Genomic DNA, 27,019 nt, shown 5'->3' with positions numbered 1-27,019 from the left:
TATACATCTGCCTGGAAAATTCAGAGAAGTGGAGCTCTTCAAAGTCATTAATAGTTACTGAGCCCCAACTGTGTGTCTGGGCTCAGTAATATTAATGACTTTGTTTGGTAGATCTTATTGTAGTTACTAACAAATATTCTAGAGACCTTAAAATGACTAGAGAACAAACCACTTTGGCTCAAACACCTTCTTAATATTTTTCAGACAAATACTATAAACAGCTAATTAACACTATTCTAGAATACTGTATCTTTCAAGTCTGATGGGTTCTAAATCTGAGTGAGCCTACTAGGCCCTACATAATCTACTCCCTCCCCTCCTCTAGTTCATCTGCTACTACTTTCCCCAGACTCTCTGCACTTCAGGCTCAGCATCTTCCTTGCTCTTTAAACACGCCAAACCTGCTCCTGCTTCAGAACCTTTGCAATTTTTCTTCCGCTTTCTGGGGCTCTTTCATCCAGATATCTGAATGGCTCATTGCCCCAATGTCACCTTATCAAAGGGAACTCCCTAACTACCCTGAGTAAAATAGCAGTCTGTAACCCCAGAACTTAGAACAATGTTCTGCATATAGTGGGATAAAATATTTGCTGAATAAATTAATTTCTTTTAGCCTTGACCAGTATAGCTTAGTGGATTAAGTGCTGGCCTGTGAACCAAGGAGTTGCCGGTTCGATTGCCAGTCAAGGGCACATATCTGGGTTGCAGGCCAGGTCCCAGGTTGGAGGTACTTTCTCTCCCTCCCTTCCCTTTTATCTAAAAGTAAATAAACACACAAATATTTTTTTAGAAATTATTTTCTTTCAGATACAAATATTAAAAAATAGGAAAGATTTCAAAATCAAACACTGAGATATAGAACTCAAGTGCTTCCATTTTCTGAGAATTTAAACACTCATTCTGCTTTGTTTCCATCAAGTATAACAGAGCTCTACAAGTGTGTTTTTGTTACACCCTTACACAGCAGGTTCAGTGAACTTTTACAAATTGCTCTCAATTCAACTGATACAAATATTAATTAACCATCTTTTCTCAATTATTCATGTAAAAAGTAAAGAAAAATTAATAAAATTCACACAAGTTCTTACAAACTCTGTTTTCCTCAGTCTCCTAATTTGACTGAGGTTACAAATAAGCACCAAGTCAACAGACCCCAAGTTCCAACTGCTCTTTCTCTACCTACATTTTCTTAGAAATTATGACAATAATCATTTATAATTCTCTGTTAAAAAGAACACATATAGAAAATAAGCGTTATAATCATTCAACACATTATTTCACCAAGGAGCATGTCTAGCACGCTCAGGGAAAGGTAGACTGGTGGCCAAGACTCGAACAAAAGGATACTTTTATGGACAAAGATCAGATTAGTTTGGCCCAGCTGGACAGCAGTCACCACCACTGTCTTCTCATCCAGGAAAGCCACTTTTCCAGAAAGAGACTCATTATATGCAACTTTATGGTCTTGCAATTCCAGGGTATAATGTTCCAGGGGAAATTCCATCTCTGTAAGACATGCAAGAAATATAAATATGAGAGCAGCCATTGCCATTCCAACAAACAATAGAATATTGTTGTATTATACAAGGAGAATCAGGAAGCAGGCCTACAGAAGAGTATGATCTGCTTCCAATTTCCTTCCCACTATGATGAATTTCTACATGTAGCCATTGGGGGTGGGGGCGGTTACTGTGTGAGTTCATTGTTGGTTTCCTTGTATTCTCACATTCAGTGAACTGAGAGTAGCAGAAGGAATCCCCACTAGGCAAGTTAGAAAAAGATTAATGTTAATGGAGGCAATGCACACTTTATAAACGCAATAGCCCTTCTGGGGTCAATAGAGTATTCAGTTTTTAGTTAATAAACTACGTTTCTCAAGAAACAACTTTTGCAAAGATCTTTCAAGTCCCTCTAATCTAAAGTTTCTTCACTTGCCTTACAGAAGCTAGTAAATTTTTGGTTGTTGTGCTAATAGAGAATTCAGGTGTCTGTGGTCACTGAAGCTATGAGGAGTATCTCTGTCCAGTATTAGTTCTAGCATAGCAATCAGGGAATCCTTTATCACAAAATCTGAAAACATTTGCATATATAATATGGAGTTGCTTCTCTTGTCAGTAGAAAGGAACTGGGAAATGTTAGTCTTAGAAAAAGATAAATCACGTTACCTGTCACTCTTCCCTGAACCATTTTTGCAACTCGGTATTTAATATATGCTCCTACTAAGAGATAAATATCATGGGATGGTATAAGAAATACATTCTCCAAAACAAGCAGACGTATCAAGGCTGCTGCCACTTTCTTCTAAAAGAGGGAGGAAAAAAAACAAAGTTTCCAAACTTGAGGCAAAATCCTTAAGGCCAACTTCCTTGTTAAAAGTTTACATCTTGTACGTTTCTTTCAAAATATTTTATAAAGAGCAGTGGCTGGTGCAGCTTAGTGAAATGAGTGCTGACCTGAAAATCAAAGAGTCGCCAGTTCAATTCCCATCTAGGGTACATGCCTGGGTTATGGGCCAGGTCCCCAGTAGTGGGTGTATGAGAGGCAACCACACATTTATGTTTCTCTCCCTCTCTAAAAATAAATAAATAAAGTCTTCTGAAGAATAAAATTTTTTATAAAGATTTTAAAAATGCTTTCCTAATCACAAATCATAATTTGAGTTAGCCTTAAAAAGTGACCATTATGCCCTAGCTAGCATAGTTCAGTGGATTGAGTGCAGGCCTGAGAACCAAAGGATTGTAGTTCAATTCCCAATCAGGGCACATGCCTGGATTGCAGGCCAGTTCCCAGCAGGGGATGCATGAGAGGCAACCATACATTGATATTTCTCTCCCTCTCTCCTTCCCTTCCCCTCTAAAGACAAATAAATAAATTCTTTTAAAAAAGTGATCAGTAATCTTAATACTATATTAGCTTTCTTTCGTTTGTTTTTATTTTTAATTTTTTTAATTGATTATGCCATTACATTTGTGCTATTCCCCCACCCCGTTGCCCTCCACCCTGCACACCCCTCCCCCTCCATTACCCCCTTTAGTTCATGAACACGTGTCTCAAGTTCTTTAGATTCTGTATTTCCCATACTATTCTTACCCTCCCCCCTGTCTATTTTCTACCTACTGTCTATGCTACTTATTTTCTGTACCTTCTCCCCCCTTCTCCTTCTCCCACTCCCCTATTGTTAATCCTCCATGTGATCTTCATTTCTATGGTTCTGCTCCTGATCTAGCTGTCCTCTTAATTTGCTTTTGTTTTAGATGTGATTGTTGATAACTATGAGTTTGCTGTTCTTTCACTGTTCATCTTTTTTATCTTCTTTTTCTTAGGTAAGTCCCTTTAACATTTCATATAATAACGGCTTGGTGATGATGAACTCCTTGAATTTGATCTTATCTGAGAAGCACTTTATCTGTCCTTCCATTCTAAATGAAAACTTTGCTGGATAGAGCAATCTTGGTTGTAGGTCTTTGGTTTTCATGGCTTGGAAAACTTCTTTCCAGCCCCTTCTTGCCAGTAAGGTCTCTTTTAAGAAATCTGCTGACAGTCTGATGGGAACTCCTTTGTAGGTGACTGTCCCCTTATCTCTTGCTGCTTCTAGGATTATGTCCTTCATTTTAATCTTGGCTAATGTAATGATGATGTGCCTTGGCGTGTTCCTTCTTGGATCCAACTTCTTTGGGACCCTCTGGGCTTCCTGGATTTCCTGGAAGTCCATTGCCTTTGCCAGAAAGGGGAAGTTCTCTTTTATTATTTGTTCAAATAAGGTTTCCACTCGTGACTGTTCCTCTTCCCCTTCTGGTATCCCTATAATTTGAATGTTGGAATGTTTAAAGATGTCCTGGGGGTTCCTAAGTCTCTCTTCATTTTTTTTGAATTTTTGTTTCTTCATTCTTTTCTGGTTGGTCATTTTTTCCTTCCTTCTGGTCTACTTCCTTGCTTTGAGTCCCAGTCTCCTTTCCATTACTATTGGTTTCCTGTGCAATTCCCTTCATTTCAATTAGTTTAGCCTTCATATGTTCCTCTAATTTGTGACTAAAATCAACCAGTTCTTTGAGGATCCTGATCACCAGTGTTTTGAACTGTGCATCTGAAAGTTTGGCTATTTTTTCATCACTTAAGATTTATCGGCTCTGGGGCTCTGAGTTGTTCTTGAGCCATGTTTTGGTCTGTTTGTGCCTGTGAGGTATGAGGAGCGGAGCCTTAGTTGTTTACCAGGGTGGGGCCACCCAGGTCGCTGCTTTGTGATGCTGTATGTGGGGGCGGGGTCAGAGACGGACCAATGGTGGTCCTCTCCGCTCGCCCAGTCCGTCCCACTGTTCACCCCTGCCTGTTTATCTGAGCGGAAATATGGGAGCCCGACACCCTGCACCTTGTAGTCTCAACGCTCGCCTTTTCACTAGCTTATCTGCAGGCAACTGCTCTACCAACCTCAGACAGCCAGCCGCGCCTCTTCCCTGTGTCCGCCCGTAGCTAGCCCACACCTGGGATCCTCACCTTCAGCTGCTTACGCACCACCCCGGTCGGAGATCTTTTTGGCCAACCTGATCCGCTGCTCGCTTCGCCCCTCTTACTGGTTTAGCTGAGCATTTTGTTGTTTTCGAACTCCGTATTGTCAATTTTCTGTGTGGTTTGGTTGCATTTATTGTTGTTAAAACTTTATTATTTTTAGATTTGGTTGTGCGCAGACACAGGTATTCCCACCTACGCCTCCATCTTTGCGGAAGTCTCTATATTAGCTTTCTAAGTCCCTCAAACTAAGAATAAAAAAATGATGAGCCTTCTAAAGGAGAAGAGTAGGTAAATAAAAAGGCAAGTATGCTGAAATGAGAAAAGGTAAGACTTGACTGTTACGCCACAGAAAATCTTTTAACCAAACTCCAACTGACTTTTCAGATTAAGTTACCCTCTGTCCCCTGTTGATCATTTTGATTCTTGTGAAGGCTTACCCAGCACAAGAACAGTAGGCTGCTCTCTAGGATGTCCACACACTTGTGTTCCTGCCACTTCCATTAAATGCTGCCCAAAGACATTAGTTTTTTCCCAAACAGATTTATGCCAGTTGCACTTTTAATTATAAGTACATTTAAATAAACCATGAATGCAGAAATAGAGCATCTGTTTCTATAAAAATTTAAATGTTTTGAAAAGTTAAAGCACCCTGCCCTATGAAAAGAGACTTCCAGTCAAGATGGTGGCATGGGTAAACACAGCTTGCTTCTTCGCACAACCACATCAAAATTACAATTAAAATATAGAACCACCATCACTCAGAACCATCAGAAATCCAATTGAATGGAAGTCTGACAACTACATAATTAAAAAAAAACACATCCATACAAACTGGTAGAAGGGGCGAAGATGTGCACCCCATATCCAAGTGTAGTAGATAAAAGCTCGGGAAGGATATCTTGGGACAAAGGAACCCCAGACTCTCACCAGGTCTCCCAACCCAGGGTTCCAAAGCCAGGAAGATAAATCCCCATATCTTCTGGCTGCAAACCCAGCAGGGATAGAGTCAGTAGAAGAAACTTAAGACCTACTCAGACTCACTCCCTTTGAGCTCCCACACCGGGACAGCAACTTGAAAGGCACCGGTGGCACACAGAGAGAAATTGAAGTGTTTGGCATCAAGGCAAGAGCTAGGGGTCAGCTTTATCCCAGACAGAAGGCAGGCTGTGGTCATTGTTCTTTTTCTGAACCCTCCCCACCTAAAACCACAGAACTGGCAGGCTAGTGTCATATCTGAGCCTCCTTCAACCTGACTAACACTGTTTGCCCTGCCCTGAAGACCCCCAGAGACTCCATTCCACCCTACGTACAAGCCTACCCAAACTTCTTTTCCATATGAATGACTGGTCTTGGCTCATGATTCTCAATTCCTAAATCCTATCAAATGAGCAACAGACAGCCTCAGTGAGCCCCGACCTCCATACCTCTTGCAAAGTGGCCCTAGGTCTAGCACTAGCAGCAGCCAGCCTAGATTCATAACTTGGCTTGACCTGGGAATCTCCAAGCCCAGAACTAGTAGCAGCCATCTCAGATTGCTTTATAGCTCAGGCAGGGTGGCCTCAGAAAAAGACAGGTGTGGGTTGACCATGGCCTGCACCACCTGGGGAACCCCAGATCCTATGCACCCAGTGGACAGCTACAGACAATGTTGGAGAACCACCATTCTGACCCCAAACAGCTGATCCTCCATGGAAGGCAGGGGTTGGTGGTCAGTGGTCATAGCCAGTCCTTGAAGCAGATTAGCCTGGGTAAATCCCTCCCATTGACCTGACGACAGCAACATAGACTCAACTACAAGAGGGGAGTGTACTCAGCCCACATGAAGGGTGCACCTCGAGTACCCAGCTTGGGTGATGGAGGGGGCTGTGCAACTGGACCCTACTGGACACCTACTATGTTAGGCCACACTACCAAAACAGGGAGTCATAGAAACTTTATGTAATACATAAAAACAAACATGGAGAGACTGCCAAAATGAGGAGACAAAGAAACATGCCACAAATGGAAGAACAGATCAGAACTCCAGAAAAAGAACTAAACAAAATGGAAGTAAGCAATCTACCAGATATAGAGTTCAAAACACTGATTATAAAGATGCTGAAGGAACTTTGTGAGGAGCTCAACAGCATAAAAAAGATCTAGTAAGAAACAAAGGATACACTAATTAAAACAAAGAATAATTTACATGGAAACCACAGTAGAGTGAATGAAGCCAAGAATCAAATCAATGATTTGAAACATAAGGAACCAAAAGCAATGAATCAGAACAACAAGAAGAGTCCTGGCTGGTGTGGCTCAATGGATTTAGCACTAGCCTGTGAAACCAAAGGGTCGCTGGTTTGAGTCTCAGTCAGGGCACATGCCAGGGTTGCAGGCCAGGTCCCCGATATGGGGTGCATCAGAGGCAACCACACATTGATGTTTCTCTCCCTCTCTTTTTCCTTCCCTTCCCATCTCTCTAAAAATAAATAAATAAATTACATATATATGTATACACACACACACACACACACAGAGACACACGAAGAAAAAAGAATACAAAAAATGAGGATAGTATAAGCAGCCTCTGGGACAACTTCAAGTGTTCACATCATAGGGGTGCCAGAAGAAATAAAGAGCAAGAAATTGAAACTATTTGAAAAAATAATTAATGAAAACTTCCCTAATTTGGTGAAGGAAACACAGACATGCAAGTCCAGGAAGCACAGAGAGTCCCAAGCAAGATAGAGCAAAGAGGCCCACTCCAAGACACATCATAATTAAAATGCTAATGGTTAAAGATAAAGAGGGAATCTTAAAAGCAGAAAGTGAAAGGCAGTTTAGTTAGCTACAGGAGAGTTTCCATAAGGCTGTTATGGAAACAAAGTTTCTAAAGAAACTTTGCAGGCTAGAAGGAATTGGCAAGAAATATTCAAAGTCTTGAAAAGTGGAGACTCACAGCCAAGATTGCTCTGTTGAGCAAAACTATCATTTAGAATGGAAGGGCAGATAAAGAACTACCCAGACAAAAAACTAAAGGAGTTCATCATCACCAAACCATTAGTATATGAAATGTTAAGGGAACTTATTGAAGAAAAAAAAGATCAAAACTATGAACAATAAAATGACAAAATATACATATCTATCAACAATTGAATCTAAAAAACAAATTAAGCAAACAAGAACAGACGGTATCATGGAAACAGAGAGCATTTTGATGATTGACAGGTGGGAGGGGGTGTGGGGGAATGGCTGAAGAGGTGAGGGGATTAAGAAGTACAAATAGTAAGAAAAAAAACAAAGAAGCACAAGTAGGTAGTTACAGAATAGCCATGGGACATAAAGTACAGTACAGGGAATTGAGTAACCCAAGAACCTATTTGCATGATGTACTGGCATGAACAATGATGTGGGGATTGCCTGAGGGAGTGGGAATTGCTGGGTGAAGGGAGACAAAGGGGAAAAAATGGGACAACTGTGATAGCATAATAAATAAAATATAATTTAAAAAAAGAAAAGGAAATTCTACTAAAAAAAGAAAGTTGCTAAAATGTGCTGCTATCAAATTAGGTGTAGGTGAGAAATGTAAAAATCCTTGAAGAATATAAAACTATGTACTTAAATTGCTTCACACATGTCTAGTTTTTCACTTGACTATAAAACAAAATGAAAATGAAAACATAAAAAATCTAGAAACTATAATTTATGCAAGAAAGAGTATGTATATTTCTAACCAGTGAACTCACAGTCAAAGAAAGGTCTTGGATGTACCCCAAAGGATTGGTGAATAAAATGCAGTTATATGTTTTAACAGAAAACAACAGATGAATTTGTAATTAGGTAATAAAATGTAAAGACAATGTTTTTTTTAATGTTTACTCTCCCGAAATGAATTTTTTAATTGAATACTATTGGCCCAAATTATATCAGGTTAGAAAGTTTCTACTATAGATAAACATAAGAAACTATATTTTATGTAGGCAAGACTAGTAAATGAAAGTTTATAGCATAAACTTTTTACCTTATAAAATGATTCATATATTCGAACTTTTACAACAGCAGCACCAGTTCTAATCCCAGACACTAAAATTATATCTCCTTGTTTCCCTTCTTTTTCCATCTCAGTTATATATGCTGGAGGAGAATATTCTGCTTCAGAGTATTTTAGAATCCTAAAGAGATTTAAAATAAATTCGCTTATTGTTTGCTTTCTACTAGAAGCAAACAATCAATCAGTCTTCTTCCAAAAGGCACTAAGCAACTTTAAACATAGTCTCTTCAATGTCTATATAGTGTAAAAAGTTTTAAAATTTGTTTTTCACAAGAACTAGAGTGAGGAAAAGTATTTCATGTACCTCTGGTCCAGGCTAAAACTGTTGCTGGACCAAAACTTGGATGATCTGAGAGCTATTTCTTGATACTGAAGACAAAACTTTATACTATTTGTACTATTTTCCACTTACTGTACTTCAGCATGGCAGATAGCTTCAACAAGAAAATGGCCCCAAGATATACCTGACTCGAATAATTGTATAGTCATAAGTGCATGAACTCCTTTGCAGTAGTGTTAATTAAACTACCATAAACATACCTATATCCATAGCATACTATTTCCTATATCCTACTATATATATCCAAGACATTTCCCCCTAGTATAATCCAAAAGTCTAGACAACAGGGTTATCACAGCCCACACAAATGGCTGCTATTCAGTGTGCCACAAAGGCTGATGTCTCCTTCAGAGTCAGATGGTTTAGGTTAGGTTTCAGCATTACCTGATTTTGCTAGACGGTTCTGATGACTCGTTATCCTGGGCAATGCGCCACTCAAACATCATGCCTGCCAAACTACTAAAAGTATTTCCTGTAGAGCAAGTCAAAAGCAGACAAAACAGAATTACATACTCAAAAACATTCAGGCATCTTTAATTAGAAATGAAAACCTAAATAGAACGTTATTTTAGGGCTCTTCCATTAACAAATAGAAGGATATTCTACTTGTTAGAAGAGAATATCCTTCTATTTGTTAGAATTTAAAGATAAAACTAAACTTAAAAATATATAGTTAAAACAGCAGGTACAGGAACTAGTATAAAAGACTAAAACTAAAGGGCTGGGATGGGAGTAAAAGACAGAAGATGGTACTTGAACAATAATTAAATTTAAAAAAAAACAGCAGGATGGGGTGGCTATGTAGATGGTTCCGTAGGCAGAGATGGAGGGAGGGAGAGAGAGAAAGAGAAAAAGAGAAATATTAATTTGTTTTTCACTTATTTATACATTTACTGGTTGATTCTTGTATGTGCCCTGACCAGGAATTGAATCCACAACCTTGGCACATTGGGATGATGCTCCAACCAACTGACTATGCAGCTAGGGCTGTTTTAAAAATATCTTTTAAGTGGTCATTCATGACCACTTGTCATTAATGAACTAAAATACTCATACCAGGAAGATCCCTATATAAACAACGTAAGTGCTATCACTACACAAGCTTTCTGAAAGCAAAAGGGACTTAAGACGATTAACTTCTGGTTGACAAAAATTATGTCACTTTTTCTGTTTCTTTTTACATAAAGGCCACCTGTAGTCTACCTCAGGGTTTACAAATTCTGGTCCCTTCAAGAAAATTTTGTATAAAATTGAAATACTAGAATATTTTAATACATTCATTTTTCAGATTTAAAAGTATATATTCTTTACTGAATAGTTTAGAAAGAGGCAGTAACTTTGTATGTTTTAAATATATTATATTAGCATAGTAGATTAAAAGCAATACAAAATCAGGCTCAAGAAAGACAAATTTAACATTATAAAACTTTTTCACAGGTTTACATTTTATTCTCCTGGCCAAAAGAAAATGGACTGATCAAAACAAAGCTAGCAATAAATATCAGTAAATGTTCTTAATTGCTGATGTAGGGACCATCAGCAGAAGCTAAGTGGCAGAATTTGGATATTCAAAAAAACTTCCAAGATAACCAATAATTAAATATAGCAGGAAAAATTATGAAAGTATTAGCTAACACACTGAACCATACTCAGAATTATTAATGTAATAGGCTACATATGAGAAAATAAATATTATTTCAAACCTACTTTTATGTCTCAAGCTCCTGTTTTCAAGTACTAGACGTAAAGGAGTATTATTTTTAAGTAATTTTGTTGAATCCTATGAAGTTCTTTACCTTCAGCATCCAATGCCCTCACCATCAGTTCCAGGGGTGAATCATCTACATAGAGTTCCCGAGTTCGAGATATAATTTCAATGCTGTTTATCACATCAACCTTAACATCACAGCGCAGTTCATGGTCAGTCACTATGATGAACCCAACAACCGAGAATTTTATTCAACAGGTCATGAATCTATTAAACATTTTAAACATTCAGAAGCTTATTCTAAATATTATGAAAAAGAAAGGCTGTAGCAGTTGCTTTCACCCTGAGGAATAAAACAGTGTAATGACAAAATATAAGAGCTCCTGTTTGTAATAAGAGACATTAGAACAGTGGTTTCCAAACACCAATCTACTATGACGTTTTCACTCATGCATGGGAAAAATGAAAAAAGTAATTTTAAAATAGCAAGTATTTAAATTTGTTCACTTTAAAGGACTCTATTTTATTCTTACATTCTTACTTTATTACAATCTTTTGTTTTTCAAGTATAGTTTTCTGCCTTTTCCTTCCACCCCACATTCTTTAACTTTGAAGTATTAAAATGTTTTTCTTTACTTTAAAATTTATTTATTTATTTATAGACAGAAGGGAAGGGAGGGAGAGAGAGGCAGAGAAACATCAGTATGTGGTTGCCTCTCATGTGCCCCGTACTGGGGACCTGGACTGTAACCCAGGCATGTGCCCTGACTGAGAATCGAACTGGCAACCCTTTGGTTTGCAGACTGGCACTCAATCCACTAAGCCACACCAGTCAGGGCAAATGTTTTTCTTTTTATGAAATTATGTTAACAGATTTAAAAAATGTGTTTAGGAAAGTGGTAACAACCATATGTTAGTCCTGCCAAAAAATTTCTCTCTACTTTTTCAATTTTTCTCCTCTAAACCATGAGATTAGGACTTCTGCCAAGATGGAGGCATAGGTGGAGATGCCATGCTTTCTCCCATAACCAAGTGGAGAGACAACAAAATATTAGCAACAGAAAACATAGCCAGAACACAGAAAACTGAACTTTTCAGAAGTCTGATAACAACAAATTCTTCAGCTTGACCGGTAAGAGGGGCGAAGCCAGCAGCTGGCGGAGCGGGGTTGCACAGGAAAACTCGGTCAGATGGATTCAGGTGCGCCGATCCCAGGTGTGGGGTTGCAACGGGCGGACCCAGCGAGCAACCCAGTGAGCAACTCAGTGAGTGACCCAGTGAGTGACCGGTGTACCCAGCAAGGGTGCAGGGCGGTGGGTTAACTATGATCCCGCATTCCTGCGCAAATAGACTAACAAGAGAGTGGGCAGTGAGATGATGGAACCCAGCAGGCCCCAGTGGGGAGAGGGAGCAGAGGGGGCCCCCATTTTCCCACTCTGACCCCGCCCCCACATACAGCATCACAACCCAGTGACCTGGGCAGCGCCCTGGTAAACACCTAAGGCTCTGCTCCTCATAATTAACGGGCACGAACAGACCAAAAATAGCTCAAGAAGATCTCAAAGCCCCAGAGCCCATAAATATAAGCGATGAAGAAATAACAAAACTTTCAGATGCACAGTTCAAAACACTGGTGATCAGGATGCTCACAGAACTGGTTGATTTTAGTCACAAATTAGAGGAACATATGAAGGCTAAACTAATTGAAATGAAGGGAGTTGCGCAGGAAACCAATAGAGATAAAGAGGAAACTGGGACTCAAATCAAGGGAGTGAACCAGAAGGAAGAAAATAATGGGCAAATAGGAAAATATAAAGAAACGAGACTTTAAAAAAATGAGAAGAGACTTAGGAACCTCCAGGACATCTTTAAACACTCCAACTTCCGAATTATAGGAGTACCAGAAGGGGGAAAGGAACAGCCACCAGTGGAAAACTTATTTGAACAACTAATAAAAGAGAATTTCCCCATGTGGCAAAGGAAATAGACTTCCAGGAAATCCAGGAAGCTCAGAGAGTCCCAAAGAACTTGGACCCAAGAAGGAACACACCAAGGCACATCATCATTACATTAACCAAGATTAAAATGAAAGAGATAATCCTAGAAGCAGCAAGAGATAAGGGGACAGTCACCTACAAAGGAGTTCCCATCAGACTGCCAGCAGATTTCTCAAAAGAGACTTTACAAGCAAGAAGGGGCTGGAAAGAGGTATTCCAAGTCATGAAATTCAAAGACCTACAACCAAGATTGCTGTATCCAGCAAAACTTTCATTTAGAATGGAAGGACAGATAAAGTGCTTCTCAGATAAGATCAAATTCAAGGAGTTTATCATCACCAAGCCCTTATTATATGAAATGTTAAAGGGACTTACCTAAGAAAAAGAAGATAAAAAAAGATGAACAGTGAAAGGACAGCAAACTCACAGTTATTAACAACTACATCTAAAACAAAGGCAAATTAAGAGGACAGCTAGATCAGGAGCAGAACCATAGAAATGAAGATCACATGGAGGATTAGCAATAGGGGAGTGGGAGAAGGAGAAGGGGGGAGAAGGTACAGAAAATAAATAGCATAGACAGTAGGTAGAAAATAGGGGGGAGGGTAAGAATAGTATGGGAAATACAGAATCTAAAGAACTTGAGACACTTGTTCATAAACTAAAGGGGGGGAATGGTGGGGGAGGGGTGTGCAGGATGGAGGGGAATGAAGTGGGGAAATAGAACAACTGTAATGGCATAATTAATATAGTTTAAAAAATAATAATAATAAAAGAAAAAAATAAACCATGAGATTAAAAAGCCTGAGAACCATGTATTAGATGAAACAAGAGTTTGAGTCAATGTAGCCATATTTGAAACAGTACAGAATGAAATGAGGGCAAAATAAAAATTTTGTTCTATCTTGTTTTAAATTTTCTTATTTATTGATAAGAGAGAGTCAGGGAAGGAAGGCAGAGAGGGAGGTAGAGAGAAAGAGAGAAAAAGAGAAATATTAATTTGTTTTTCACTTATTTATGCATTTACTGGTTAATTCTTGTATGTGCCCTGACCAGGAATTGAACCCACAACCTTAGTACATTGGGATGATGCTCCAACCAACTGACTACGCACCTAGGGCTGTTTTAAAAATATCTTTTAACAATACTCCCTCCTATTACATTTACCATGTGTCAGACAACCATCTACATAGCCACCACATCCTGTTGGGTTTGTTTAATTTAATGATTGTTCAAGTGTTTTCTGTCTTTTACTCTCACCCCAGCCTACCCCCCTGTGCTCCCCACCTCCCTCCCATTTCCACCCCCCTTAGTTGTTGTCTATGTGTCCTTTATACTAGTTCCTGTACCTGCTGTTTTAACTATACATTTTTAAGTTTAGTTTCATCTTTAAGAAACAAAAAGCAAAGTAACTACCATTGCAGTACCCAAAACTGCCAATGGACATCAGGGATAAACTCTATCCCCAGCTGTCTACAGGTAAATACCCCCTCAAAAAAGGCTAAAAACCATCAGAATGTTATTTCAGTACAAGCTATACTTTCACAAGAAATATAAAAATTGAATTAATTATTCTGAAACTTTATTTATACTAGGCTTCAACAAATACAGTGTAGAAAATGAGTGTCTGGTTTCTCAGTGTTGGAGAAAGAAGCTACCCTGTGGTGAACATTGGAACCAGAGAAATCTGTATGAGCTCATGTTTAATATATACGTAGATAGAGAAATATAAATATGTGTACATACATGGGTTAGTACACAGACGTGTGTTTCCTAGCACTGTCTGCTGAGAGGGCCTAGAAGCAGTGACACTCCAGTAGCAACAAGTATGCTACCAACCAGATTTTGGTTTCTAAATATAGTTCTCTAACAAAAGAACCAGGACTCCTTGAAGAAAAGGATGGGCAGAGAAAACACAAGATGGGCCTGGCTCATTCTGTAATGCTAAAAAGTAAGAAAGTACTAAAGTGAATGAATCAATCAATCAATCTGTTAATTAATTAATTAAGACGAGGCAAACCCAAAGGACACCGGGGACAACCTGAAAGAGCCCCTGATAGCCAAAACTAGGAAAACTGGAATAACAAAACATATTATGATAGTATGAAATTATAAACAAAAAATAAGCCCTGGCTGGTGTGGCTCAGTGAATTAAGCGCCTGTGAAGCTCATTGGTTAGATTCCCAGTCAGGGCACATTTCCTGGGTTGCTGGCCAGGTCCACAGTTAGGGGTGTGCAAGAGGCAACCATGTATCTCTCATACATTGATGTTTCTCTCCCTAGCTTTTTCCCTCCCTTCCCTCTCTCTAAAAAAATAAATAAATAAAATCTTTAAAAAATAAAATAAAACAAATGCCCACAAGTCCATACTTGTATAATGAATGAATAAATAATTGAGAAGTTATTTGAAAGTCATCTTTCTTACAGGAGAATGCCATTAATAAATGTGGTAAGAATAAGGGAAATAGAAAATCACCCTTAAACACCACACTAATAATTGCTACAGGCAAGATGCATGCATAAATGCTAAACTTGGTGGGTGAAACTTTAAAAAGAAACAGGATATATCAAAGTGTCTCTCCCAAATATATATTAATCCCTGTGGTAGTTTTAATATATGTCCACCAATCCTTTGATATTTCTCACTCCAGGCGCTGAAGCTTAATTTCACTTCCTTTGAATGTGGGCTGAACTTCGTGGTTATTAAAAAATTTTTTTTCATTTATTTATTTTTAGAGAGAGGGGAAGGGAAGGAGAAACATCAATGTGTGAGAGACACTGACTGGTTGCCTCTCACAAGTCGAAGCTTTGCAGGACGAAGCCCAACCCACTGAGCCACACTAGTCAGGGCCCTTAAAGACTTTTTTTTAATAATAGCATATGGAAAGAGAAAAATGGTAATTTTACTGTCAAGAAACCTGACAGACACAGACTTAAGTAGGTGATCACTAGTAATAAATCTGTTGATATCATGTACCCCCTGATACAATACAAGAGAAGGGCTCTTCACTCTGGTTTTCTTCCTAAAAATCTATAACCCAGACTAATCAAGAGAAGGTACCAGACAAACCCAAATTGAGAGATGTTACATGTTAAGGTCATGAAAGACAAAGAAAAACTGGCAAACTGTCACAGATCAGAGGATACAAAGGAAACGTGACAACTTACTTCAGTGATGTGGTTTCTTGGATGGACTAGAGCGGGAGAAGGGACATTAGTGGATCATTAGGGGAAACTGGATGAAAAGTATATGGGAACTCTTGTACTATCTGCATCTCTTCTGTAAGTCTAGAATGGTTTTAAAGTAAAATAATTAATATTTTAAATTGATACTCTACTTAATATTTACCTGAAGAACAGAACCTGAAGTTAATATAACTGAAGATCAAAATATATGCTGTATGGACAAGAACCAAGAGAAGAAATCTCACAGGATCTGCTGGTAGAATATACCATTAAGGAAGTATTCCAAGGATGACAAAGGAAGAAAGGGTGAGCTTAGGTAATATAACTAGGCACGGGAGAATCTAGCACTAATTAAATCCCTTTCTTCTGTGGAGAAACATGCAGGGAAGTGACAGAATAGAAGCAGCTGTAACCTCACATAAAATATGAAAAGCTTTGTGCAACAATGCCTGCTTACCTGACTACTTCAAGCAGAAAGCTTTCCAATACCGAGCCACTGACTATAAAGAAAAAAATTACTTTGCATGCCCTGGCTGGTATGGTCCAGTAAACTGAGTGCTGGCCTGTGAACCAAAAGGTCACCAGTTCAATTCCTAGTCAGGGCATATGCCTAGGTTGAGGGCTGGGTCCCCATCTGGGGGCACATGAGAGGCAACCACACATTCATGAAGGCAACCACACATTCATGTTTCTCTCCCTCTTTTTCTCCCTCACTTCCCCTCTCTCTGAAAGTAAATAAATAAAATCTTTAAAAAAGAAAAGAAAAAAGTTATCTTGGATAATTACAAGTAAATTGAAAGTGATTAGGAGAAATATGAAACATCTGATTTAACTGCTTTTAAAGAAATGCTTATTATTCCTGGCTGGTTGTAGTTCAGTGGATTGAGCGCGGGCCTGCGAACCGGACAATCGCGGTTTGATTCCCAGTCAGGGCACATGCCTGGGCTGCAGCCCAGTTACCAGCAGGGGACTCATGAGAGGCAACCATACATTGATATTTCTCTCCTTCCCTTCCCCATCTAAAGATAAATAAGTAAAATCTTACCAAACAAAAAAGAAATGCTTATTAAATAATATAATTAATATTTTTTAATTTTTTTATTGATTATGCTGTTACAGTTGTTCTATTCCCCCCTTCATTCCCCTCCACCCTACCCCCCATCCCCATCATTACCCCCCCTTTAGTTTATGACCATGTGTCTCAAGTTCTTTAGATTCTATATTTTCCATACTATTCTTGACCCCCCATCTATTTTCTATCTACTGTCTATGCTACTTATTTTCTGTACCTTCTCCCCCTTCTCCTCCTCCCACTCCCCTGTTGCTAACCCTCCTTGAGATCTTCATTTCTATGTTTCCACTCCTGATCTAGCTGTCCTTTTAGTTTGCTTTCGTTTTAGGTGTGGTTGTTAATAACTGTGAGTTTGTTGTCCTTTCACTGTTCATGTTTCTTTAACTTCTTTTTCTTAGATAAGTCCCTTTAACATTTCATATAATAAGGGCTTGGTGATGATGAACTCCTTGAATTTGATCTTATCTGAGAAGCACTTTATCTGTCCTTCCATTCTAAATGAAAGTTTTGCTGGATAGAGCAATCTTGGTTGTAGGTCTTTGGATTTCATGACTTGGAATACCTCTTTCCAGCCCCTTCTTGCTTGTAAAGTCTCTTTTGAGAAATCTGCTGACAGTCTGATGGGGATTCCTTTGTAGGTGACTGTCCCCTTAGCTCTTGCTGCTTCTAGGATTCTCTCCTTCATTTTAATTTTGGCTAATATAATGATGATGTGCCTTGGTGTGTTCCTTCTTGGGTCCAACTTCTTTGGGATTCTCTGAGCTTCCTGGATTTCCTGGAAGTCTATTTCCTTTGCCAGATTGGGGAAATTCTCCTTTATTATTTGTTCAAATAAGTTTTCCACTGGTGGCTGTGCCTTTCCCCCTTCTGGTACCTCTATAATTCGGAAGTTGGAGCGTTTAAAGATGTCCTGGAAGTTCCTAAGACTCTCCTCATTTCTTTGAATTCTTGCTTCCTGACTCTTTTCTGTTTGGCCATTATTTGCTTTCTTCTGGTCCACTCCATTGATTTGAGTCCCAGTTTCGTTTTCACTGCTATTGGTGTCCTGTGCAATTCCATTCATTTCAATTAGTTTCACCTTCATATATTTGTCTAATTTGTGGGTATAATCAACCAGTTCTGTGAGGATCCTGATCACCAGTGTTTTAAACTGTGCATCTGAGAGTTTTGCTATTTATTCATTGCTTAGATCTATGGGCTCTGGAGCTTTGAGATCTTGCGACATTTTTGGTCTGTTCTGGCCCTTTAAGTGTGAGAAGCGGTGCCTTGGACTCCCAGGTCGCTGGGTTGTGACCCTGTATGTGGGGGCGTGGTCAGAGCGGGGAAATGGTGGCGCCCTCCACTGCCGCTTGCCGCGGGGACCTGCCGGCCCGGTCCAACCGCCCACTCCCTCGCCTGTCCGCTCGCGCACAAATGGGTGCCCACAGTCAACACGCAGCACCGCTTCCCCGCTGTCTCTTCCGCGGTTCCTCACCTGGTGGCTCGCTCAGTCGCTCACTAGGTCCAACCCTGCGTCTGGATTCCGCGCGTCGGGATTCCGCGCCTGAGTCTGTCTGACCGAGTTTTCCTGTGCAACCCCGCTTCACCAGCCGCTGGTTTCGCCCCTTACCGGTCAGGCTGAAGAATTTGTTGTTAACGGACTTCCGAAAAGTTCAATTTTCCGTGTTCTGGCTGTGTTTTCTGTTGCTAATATTTAGTTGTCTCTAAACTTGGTTGTGTGAGAAGGCACGGCCCATCCACCTATGCCTCCGTCTTGGCAGAAGTCCTAATATTCTTATTTACCTGTCCATATTACTTGAGGTCCATGCAGAAGTGAGGTGATAAAGAAAAATAAGGAATGAGATAGAAAGTTAATCCAGGAAGATGAATAAGGAAGGAGAAAAAGAAAGATAATGAACTTGGGATGGGAACCAAAGAAATGCAGAGCCAGAGGCAAAAAAAAAAAGGGAGCAGAAATGACAAGTATTCCTTGCTGCCCTGATTCTTATTTATCCTAGCTTCCAACCAACTCTTAATAATATGATCAGAGCCCACTGCAGCAACCAATCAATCAATAAGGACTTATTAGGACTTCCGCCAAGATGGAGGCATAGGTGGAGACACCGTGCTTTCTCACACACCAAGTTTAGAGACAACAAAATATTAGCAACAGAAAACACAGCCAGAACACAGAAAATTGAACTTTTCAGAAGTCTGATAACAACAAATTCTTCAGCCTGACCAGTAAGAGGGGAGAAACCAGCAGCTGGTGGAGTGGGGTTGCACAGGAAAACTCAGTAAGAAGGACTCAGACGCTCAGAACCCAGGCGCAGGGTTGAACCTAGTGAGTGACCCAGCGAACGACCGTGGGGAAACAGCGAGGGAGCAGGGCTGCGGGTTGACTGTGGATGCGCATTTATGTGCAGATGGACAAGCGAGGGAGTGAGCGATTAGACGGGACCCAGCAGGCCCCAGTGGTGAGCGGCAGCAGAGGGTGCCTCCATTTCCCCGCTCTGACCCGGCCTCCACATACAGCGTCATAACCCAGTGACCTGGGAGTCCAAGGCTCCGCTCCTCATACTTAAAGGGCCAGAACAGACCAAAAATGGCTGAAGAAGATCTCAAAGCCCCAGAGCCTATAAATCTAAGCGATGAAGAAACAGCAAGGCTTCCGCCAAGATGCAGAAGTAGGTGGAGGGTCCACCTCGCCTCTGTGCACAACCAAATCTAAGAACAACCATTTTTAACAGCAGTCACAACCAAGCCACACGGAAAATCGACAATACGGAGTCCAAAGGACAACTAGATACTCGGCTGTACCGGTACGAGGAGCGAGGCCAGCAGCGGAGCAGGTTAGCAAGAAAAAATTCCCGGGGCGGTGCGCGGAGCGCGCAGGCAACCGAGGGCGCTGATCGCCAGTGAGCTGGCTGCCGGAGCGCACACGGAAGAGGCGCGGAGGGTCGGTCGGTTGCGCGCATTTACGTGCGGAGAAACCAGTGAGAAGGGAAACCCGCGCGGTGCAGCAGGCTCGCAAAATTAGGATTGGATAAGCAAGCCCGAGGCGTTTGAGCGTCTGGATGCGCTGGGCTAGCGGAGAGGAACGCCATTGCTCCCTCTCTGACCCCGCCCCCACACACAGCGTCACAAACCAGCGACCTGGGTCACCCCGTCCTGGTAAACAACTAAGGCTTCGCTCCGCTCACTTAACAGCACGAATAAACCAAAAATGGCTCTAGAACAACTCAGAGCCCCAGAACCGATAGACCTAAGTGATGAAGAAATAGCCAGTCTTTCAGATGCACAGTTCAAAACACTGGTTATAAAGATCCTTACAGAACTGGTGGATTTTAGTCACAAATTAGAGAAACATATGGAAGCTAAATTAATTGAAATGAATGCTGATACAAAAGATACCAATAGTAATGGAAAGAAAATTGGGACTCAAATCAAGGGAGAGAACCAGACGGAAGAAAAAAATGATCAAACAGAAAGGAATGAAGAAATAAGAATTCAGAAAAATGAGGAGAAGCTTAGGAACTTCCAGGACATCTTTAAACGTTCCAACATCCGAATTATAGGGGTACCAGAAGGGGGAAAGGCACAACCACCAGTTGAAAAATTATTTGAACAAATAATAAAGGAGAATTTCCCCAAGATGGCAAAGGAAATAGACTTCCGAGAAATCCAGGAAGCTCAGAGAGTCCCAAAGAACTTGGACCCAAGAAGGAACACACCAAGGCACATCATAATTACATTAGCCAAGATTAAAATGAAGGAGAGAATCCTAGAAGCAGCAAGAGCTAAGGGGACAGTCACCTACAAAGGAGTTCCCATCAGACTGTCAGCTGATTTCTCAAAAGAGACCTTACAGGCAAGAAGGGGCTGGACAGAGGTATTCCAAGTCATGAAAACCAAAGATCTACAACCAAGATTGCTCTACCCAGCAAAACTTTCATTTAGAATGGAAGGACAAATAAAGTGCTTCTCAGATAAGACCAAATTCAGGGAGTTCATCATCACCAAGCCCTTACTATATGAAATGTTAAAGGGACTTACCTAAGAAAAAGAAGATAAAAAAGATGAACAGTGAAAGGACAGCAAACTCACAGTTATTAAGAACCACACCTAAAACAAAAGCAAACTAAGAGGATAGCTAGATCAGGAGCAGAACCATAGAAATGAAGATCACATGGAGGGTTAGCAACAGGGGAGTGGGAGGAGGGGAAGGGGGGAGAAGGTACAGAAAAAAGTAGTATAGACAGTAGATTGAAAATAGATAGGGGGGAGGGTAAGAATAGTAGGGGAAATACAGAATCTAAAGAATTTGAGACACATGTTCATGAACTAAAGGGGGAAATGGTGGGGGAGGGGTATGCAGGGTGGAGGGGAAGGGAGGGGGGAATAGAGCAAATGTAATGGCATAATCAATAAAAAAAAATAAAAATAAAAATAAATAAAATCTTTAAAACTTAAAAAAAAAAAGAAACAGCAAAACTCTCAGACACACAGTTTAAAACACTGGTGATCAGGATCCTCACAGAACTGGTTGATTATACCCACAAATTAGACAAATATATGAAGGTGAAACTAATTGAAATGAATGGAATTGCACAGGACACCAATAGCAGTGAAAACGAAACTGGGACTCAAATCAATGGAGTGGACCAGAAGAAAGCAAATAATGGCCAAACAGAAAAGAGTCAGGAAGCAAGAATTCAAAGAAATGAGGAGAGTCTTAGGAACTTCCAGGACATCTTTAAACGCTCCAACTTCCGAATTATAGAGGTACCAGAAGGGGGAAAGGCACAGCCACCAGTGGAAAACTTATTTGAACAAATAATAAAGGAGAATTTCCCCCAATCTGGCAAAGGAAATAGACTTCCAGGAAATCCAGGAAGCTCAGAGAATCCCAAAGAAGTTGGACCCAAGAAGGAACACACCAAGGCACATCATCATTATATTAGCCAAAATTAAAATGAAGGAGAGAATCCTAGAAGCAGCAAGAGCTAAGGGGACAGTCACCTACAAAGGAATCCCCATCAGACTGTCAGCAGATTTCTCAAAAGAGACTTTACAAGCAAGAAGGGGCTGGAAAGAGGTATTCCAAGTCATGAAATCCAAAGACCTACAACCAAGATTGCTCTATCCAGCAAAACTTTCATTTAGAATGGAAGGACAGATAAAGTGCTTCTCAGATAAGAGCAAATTCAAGGAGTTTATCATCACCAAGCCCTTATTATATGAAATGTTAAAGGGACTTATCTAAGAAAAAGAAGATAAAAAAGATGAACAGTGAAAGAACAGCAAACTCATAGTTATCAACAACCACATCTAAAACAAAAGGAACTAAAAAGGACAGCTAGATCAGGAGTGGAAACATAGAAATGAAGATCTCAAGGAGGGTTAGCAACAGGGGAGTGGGAGGAGGAGGAGAAGGGGGGAGAAGGTATAGAAAATAAGTAGCATAGACAGTAGATAGAAAATAGATGGGGGGTCAAGAATAGTATGGGAAATATAGAATCTAAAGAACTTGAGACACATGGTCATAAACTAAAGAGGGGGTAATGGTGGAGATGGGGGTAGGGTGGAGGGGAATGAAGGGGGGGAATAGAACAACTGTAATGGCATAATCAATAAAAAATAAATAAAAAAAGTACTTATTAAACATCAACCACATGCTGAGCACAGTACAAAAAGTACTGATCACCCCATTTCAGCTCAACGAAATCCTACAGTTGCCCAAACCCCTTTTTCACCCTAGATGTGAGAGCTTTTTCTCCTAAAGTTATAAGATCAAAAGTCCAGATTTCCTACTACAAAAGGCATATTAATGTATTTATAGATTACATCTGGAAGAATACAGAGAAATGGTTGCCTCTTAGAGAAATGAAATCAGAAAAAACTGACTTTTCACTATGTAACCTTTTATATTCTTTGAAGGTTTTACCAAATGAAGGTAATGCCTAATCAAAACCCCATACACACACACAAAATGAAAAGATCCATCACTCTTAGCAAATTGAGTATGCCCACCTCAAGTCTCTCACTTCTATCCATCATATTTGTCAAAAGCACTAATTTTCTTTATCACCAAAAAGGTAAAGAAAATTCTAAGCACCTAAATACCAATGTAGTGCTTCAATCTTTTTACCTGTACAGACGCGTTAAATTAATAGACAATTAAATAAATATTTGCCAGATGACTGGACAATTTCTTTCAGACACACACTTCCCTTTCAAAATGTTCCCTCCCTCTCCACCCAACCCCTCCCCTTTCGGTGTGCCAGTTCCCACTCAGGTGAAGGCGCACCTGGCAGGACACTGACACTGGCATTGATCATTGGGAGGCTCCATCATCTATGTACACAAGTGTATTAAAAGCAAAATATTAATTTTGGGGAAGTTGATTTAAAAGATACTTAACTTTGGAATATTTACAAGTCAGATAAAATTAGGCTAGGAGCATGATTTCACATTTTTCCTAGCAACTATGTGAATGAATTGTTTATTAGAAAGAAGTCATGTAGTTGAGAGTAACTGCATTAAAAATAGCACGTGACCAAAGCAATGTTCCTTTTCTGACCTTGGTATTCTCCTCTATCCACTGCAGATGCTCTGCATGATATGATCCTCAAAGACTCTCACCCTTGAGAATATCATGCAATATTTCATTGATTCTAAGCCATGAGTGTCTTACCTTTTGACATTTTACTATTTCTGAAATTGGAATTTTTTCTTACAACTGATGACATCTTACAATTTTCATCAGTCAGGCAGTAGTCATGACATAGCTGTCACTGAATATTAAAAGGGCCAGTGCCAAACCTTGTAGAATGCGTATTAGTAGTTGGAAGAAAATCCAGGGGACAATGGTAAACACTTCTTATCCCCAAGGAACCAAATGGTAAGGAGACAGGGTGGGAAAGGCAGTGACTCACGTACTAGGAGCCTTCCCAATGCTGGAGACAAAAACTCATCAGCTCTCTGTAATTGCAAAGCCAACTTAAGGGTTCGGAACTTAGAGCTTTTAGGTGATTTTGTTTTTAATTGATTCTTTTAAGAAATGCCACATCATGAACAGTCTTGGAAGCACAGAGGAAGTCGTGGGAATAAACATGGATGTTGATTCCCAGTCAAAAAGTGATTCAGGACTTCCGCCAAGATGGAGGTATAGGTGGATGTGCCGTACCTTCTCACACAACCAAGTTTAGGGACAACTAAATATGAGCATCAGAAAACACAACCAGAACACGGAAAATTGAACTTTTCGGAAGTCCGGTAACAACAAATTCTTCAGCCCGACCGGTAAGGGGCGAAACCGGCGTCTCGTGAGGGGTTGCACAGGACTCCGGTCGGACGGACCCAGGCGCGGAATCCAGACGCGCGAATCCAGACGCACGGGTTCCAAACCCAGGATTGGACCTAGTGAGCAACCGAGCAACCCACCGGGTGAGCGACTGTTGAGGAGACAGTGGGGAGGCGGTGCTGCGTGTTGACTGCGGTTGCCTATCTGTGGGCGAGCGGACAGGCGAGGGAGTGGGCGCTTGGACCGGGCCCGGCGGTCCCCGTGGCTTGAGGCAGTAGAGGGCGCCGCCATATCCCCGCTCTGACCACACCCCCACATACAGCATCACAACCCAGCGACCTGGGAGTCCAAGGCGCCGCTTCTCCCGCTTAAAGGGCCAGAATAGACCAAAAATGTCGCAGGAAGACCTCAGAGCCCCAGAGATAAATCTAAGTGACGAAGAAATAGCAAAACTCTCAGACGCACAGTTTAAAACACTGGTCATCAGGTTCCTAACAGATCTGGTTGATTATAGCCACAAATTAGAGAAACATATGAAGGCTAAACTAAGGGAAATGAATGGAATTCCACAGAAAACCCATAGAGATGAAAAGGAAACTGGGACTCAAATCAATGAAGTGGCCCAGAAGAAAGCAAATAATGGCCAAACAGAAAAGAGTCAAGGAGCAAGAATTCAAAGAAATGAGGAGAGTCTTAGGAACCTCCAGGACATCTTTAAACGCTCCAATATCCGAATTATAGGGGTACCAGAAGGGGGAAAGACACAACCACCAGTGGAAAAATTATTTGAACAAATAATAAAAGAAAATTTCCCCAATCTGGCAAAGGAAATAGACTTCCAAGAAATCCAAGAAGCTCAGAGAGTACCAAAAAAGTTGGACTCAAGAAGAAACACACCAAGGCATATCATAATTACATTAGCCAAAATTAAAATGAAGGAGAGAATCCTAGAAGCAGCAAGAGCTAAGGGGACAATCACCTACAAAGGAGTCCCCATCAGACTGTCAGCAGATTTCTCAAAAGAGACCTTACAGGCAAGAAGGGGCTGGAAAGAAATATTCCAAGTCATGAAATCTAAAGACCTACAACCAAGATTGCTCTATCCAGCAAAACTTTCATTTAGAATGGAAGGACAGATAAGGTGCTTCTCAGATAAGATCAAATTCAAGGAGTTCATCATCACCAAGCCCTTATTATATGAAATGTTAAAGGGACTTATCTAAGAAAAAGAAGTTAAAGAAACATGAACAGTGAAAGAACAACAAGCTCACAGTTATTAACAACCACACCTAAAACGAAAGCAAACTAAAAGAACAGCTAGATCAGGAGTGGAAACATAGAAATGAAGATCTCAAGGAGGGTTAGCAACAGGGGAGTGGGAGGAGGAGATGGGGGGAGGAGGTACAGAAAATAAGTAGCATAGACAGTAGATAGAAAATAGATGGGGGGGGCAAGAATAGCATGGGAAATATAGAACCTAAAGGACTTGGGACACATGGACATAAACTAAAGGGGGGTAATGGTGGGGATGGGGGGCAGGGTGGAGGGGAATGAAGGGGGGAATAGAACAACTGTAACAGCATAATCAATTTTAAAAAATAAATTAAAAAAATATTTTAAAAAAAAGTGATTCAGATGAGGCAGGAATGTTAAGATGGCTCTAGGAGTATCTTAAACAGTTCATTTTATTTATACTTTCCTTTTTATTAGGCATGAGAGTGGTGTATAATAAAAATAACCATCTAGCCCTGACCAGTGTGGCTCAGTTGGTTGGGTGTAGTCCCACAAAGTGAAAGGTCACTGGTTGGATTACCAGTCAGGGAACAGGCCTGGGTTGCCAGTTCCCTCCTCAGTCAGGTCATGTGTGAGAGGCAACCAATCATTGTTTCTCTCCTTCTCCCTCTCCAAGAAAAATGAAATTAAATTAAATTAAATAAAGAAAAGAGACTATTTAATTAAATCAAAGAGTTCTTCAGTAGGTATAAAGTATAAATTCTAAATGAAGAAAAGCATAGTTTATCAATATTTTTCTTTACTTAGAGTACATTAACAATAGCTTTACAACAGATGGCATCTACAATTATATAAAATATGGTACAACAAACATCCCGAACTTCTCTTTAATAACATAGCATAGTCATTTATCAAAATATTTAAAAGCCATGCAGATATTTCTGGCCTATCAATATGGCAATGAAGTGCCAAACTCAGGAACACAAAGAGTTCTGCTCTGATTCTGGATATAAATAGCATTTCTTGAGCTGCCCTGGTCTAGTGCAGTGCTTCCCAAATTTTAGTATGTATGAGAATATTCCAGAAAGTTTGTTTTAGGCCCACACCTGAGATTCTGATAGAGCAGAACTGACAGAGGGCCTAATAATCTGCATTTCCAACGAGCTCCCAGGTGATGTTAATGATATTGGTTCAGAGAACACATTTTGGGAAGTGCTAGTCTTTACGCTACTGCCTCTCGCCTCACTCAAAACCTTCAGACCTTAATGCCTAAGCTAATTCTGCTCATCAATTCCTTCCCTTCTTCATCAATTCAAACAAATAGAGTTTCCACTTTGAATCGGGCCCTGTGCCAGGTGCTGAATTAATAAAAAAGAAGAAATAAAGAAAGGAAGGAAGAGAGGGAGGGAGGGAAGGGTCACAGAATAAAATGCCAATTATTACACTGTTAACTTGGTGTGTTTTCTCTCAACATACCTATCTCTCGAGCAAGAATAATACTGCTTAGGCGTATAGGTTGGGTAGATTCAGCAGTGAGTACCGCTTTTTGGGAACACAAGGTACTGTTTTCATATAAAGGCTCAACCGTTACTGCATCATGATGGGTGGAATGCCTGTCAGAATAAAATGCTTAAGAATATGAAATAAGAATAAGTGGGTTAA

The 27,019-nt window shown here is 40.3% G+C and overlaps 1 protein-coding gene across 1 annotated transcript in view; it reads right to left on the bottom strand.

The window, feature by feature from the left end:
• NUP210L (nucleoporin 210 like) overlaps positions 1–27,019 on the bottom strand; it is a 114,629-nt gene that overhangs the window by 85,746 nt on the left and 1,864 nt on the right. Inside the window, exons 2-7 of the mRNA XM_053666211.1 lie at positions 26,834–26,970; positions 10,673–10,804; positions 9,261–9,348; positions 8,507–8,657; positions 2,166–2,298; positions 1,348–1,506 (exon numbers count right to left, since the gene is read on the bottom strand). Coding sequence (XP_053522186.1) covers positions 1,348–1,506; positions 2,166–2,298; positions 8,507–8,657; positions 9,261–9,348; positions 10,673–10,804; positions 26,834–26,970 — 800 coding nt within the window. The remainder of the gene's footprint in view (positions 1–1,347; positions 1,507–2,165; positions 2,299–8,506; positions 8,658–9,260; positions 9,349–10,672; positions 10,805–26,833; positions 26,971–27,019) is intronic.

The sequence above is a fragment of the Artibeus jamaicensis genome, unplaced genomic scaffold, assembly GCF_021234435.1.
Source record: "Artibeus jamaicensis isolate MK-2021 breed Jamaican fruit bat unplaced genomic scaffold, CSHL_Jam_final contig_447, whole genome shotgun sequence".
Classification (NCBI taxonomy): domain Eukaryota; kingdom Metazoa; phylum Chordata; class Mammalia; order Chiroptera; family Phyllostomidae; genus Artibeus; species Artibeus jamaicensis.
Note: the sequence above shows the minus strand (reverse complement) of the source record. Positions and strands in the feature narration are given on the sequence as shown.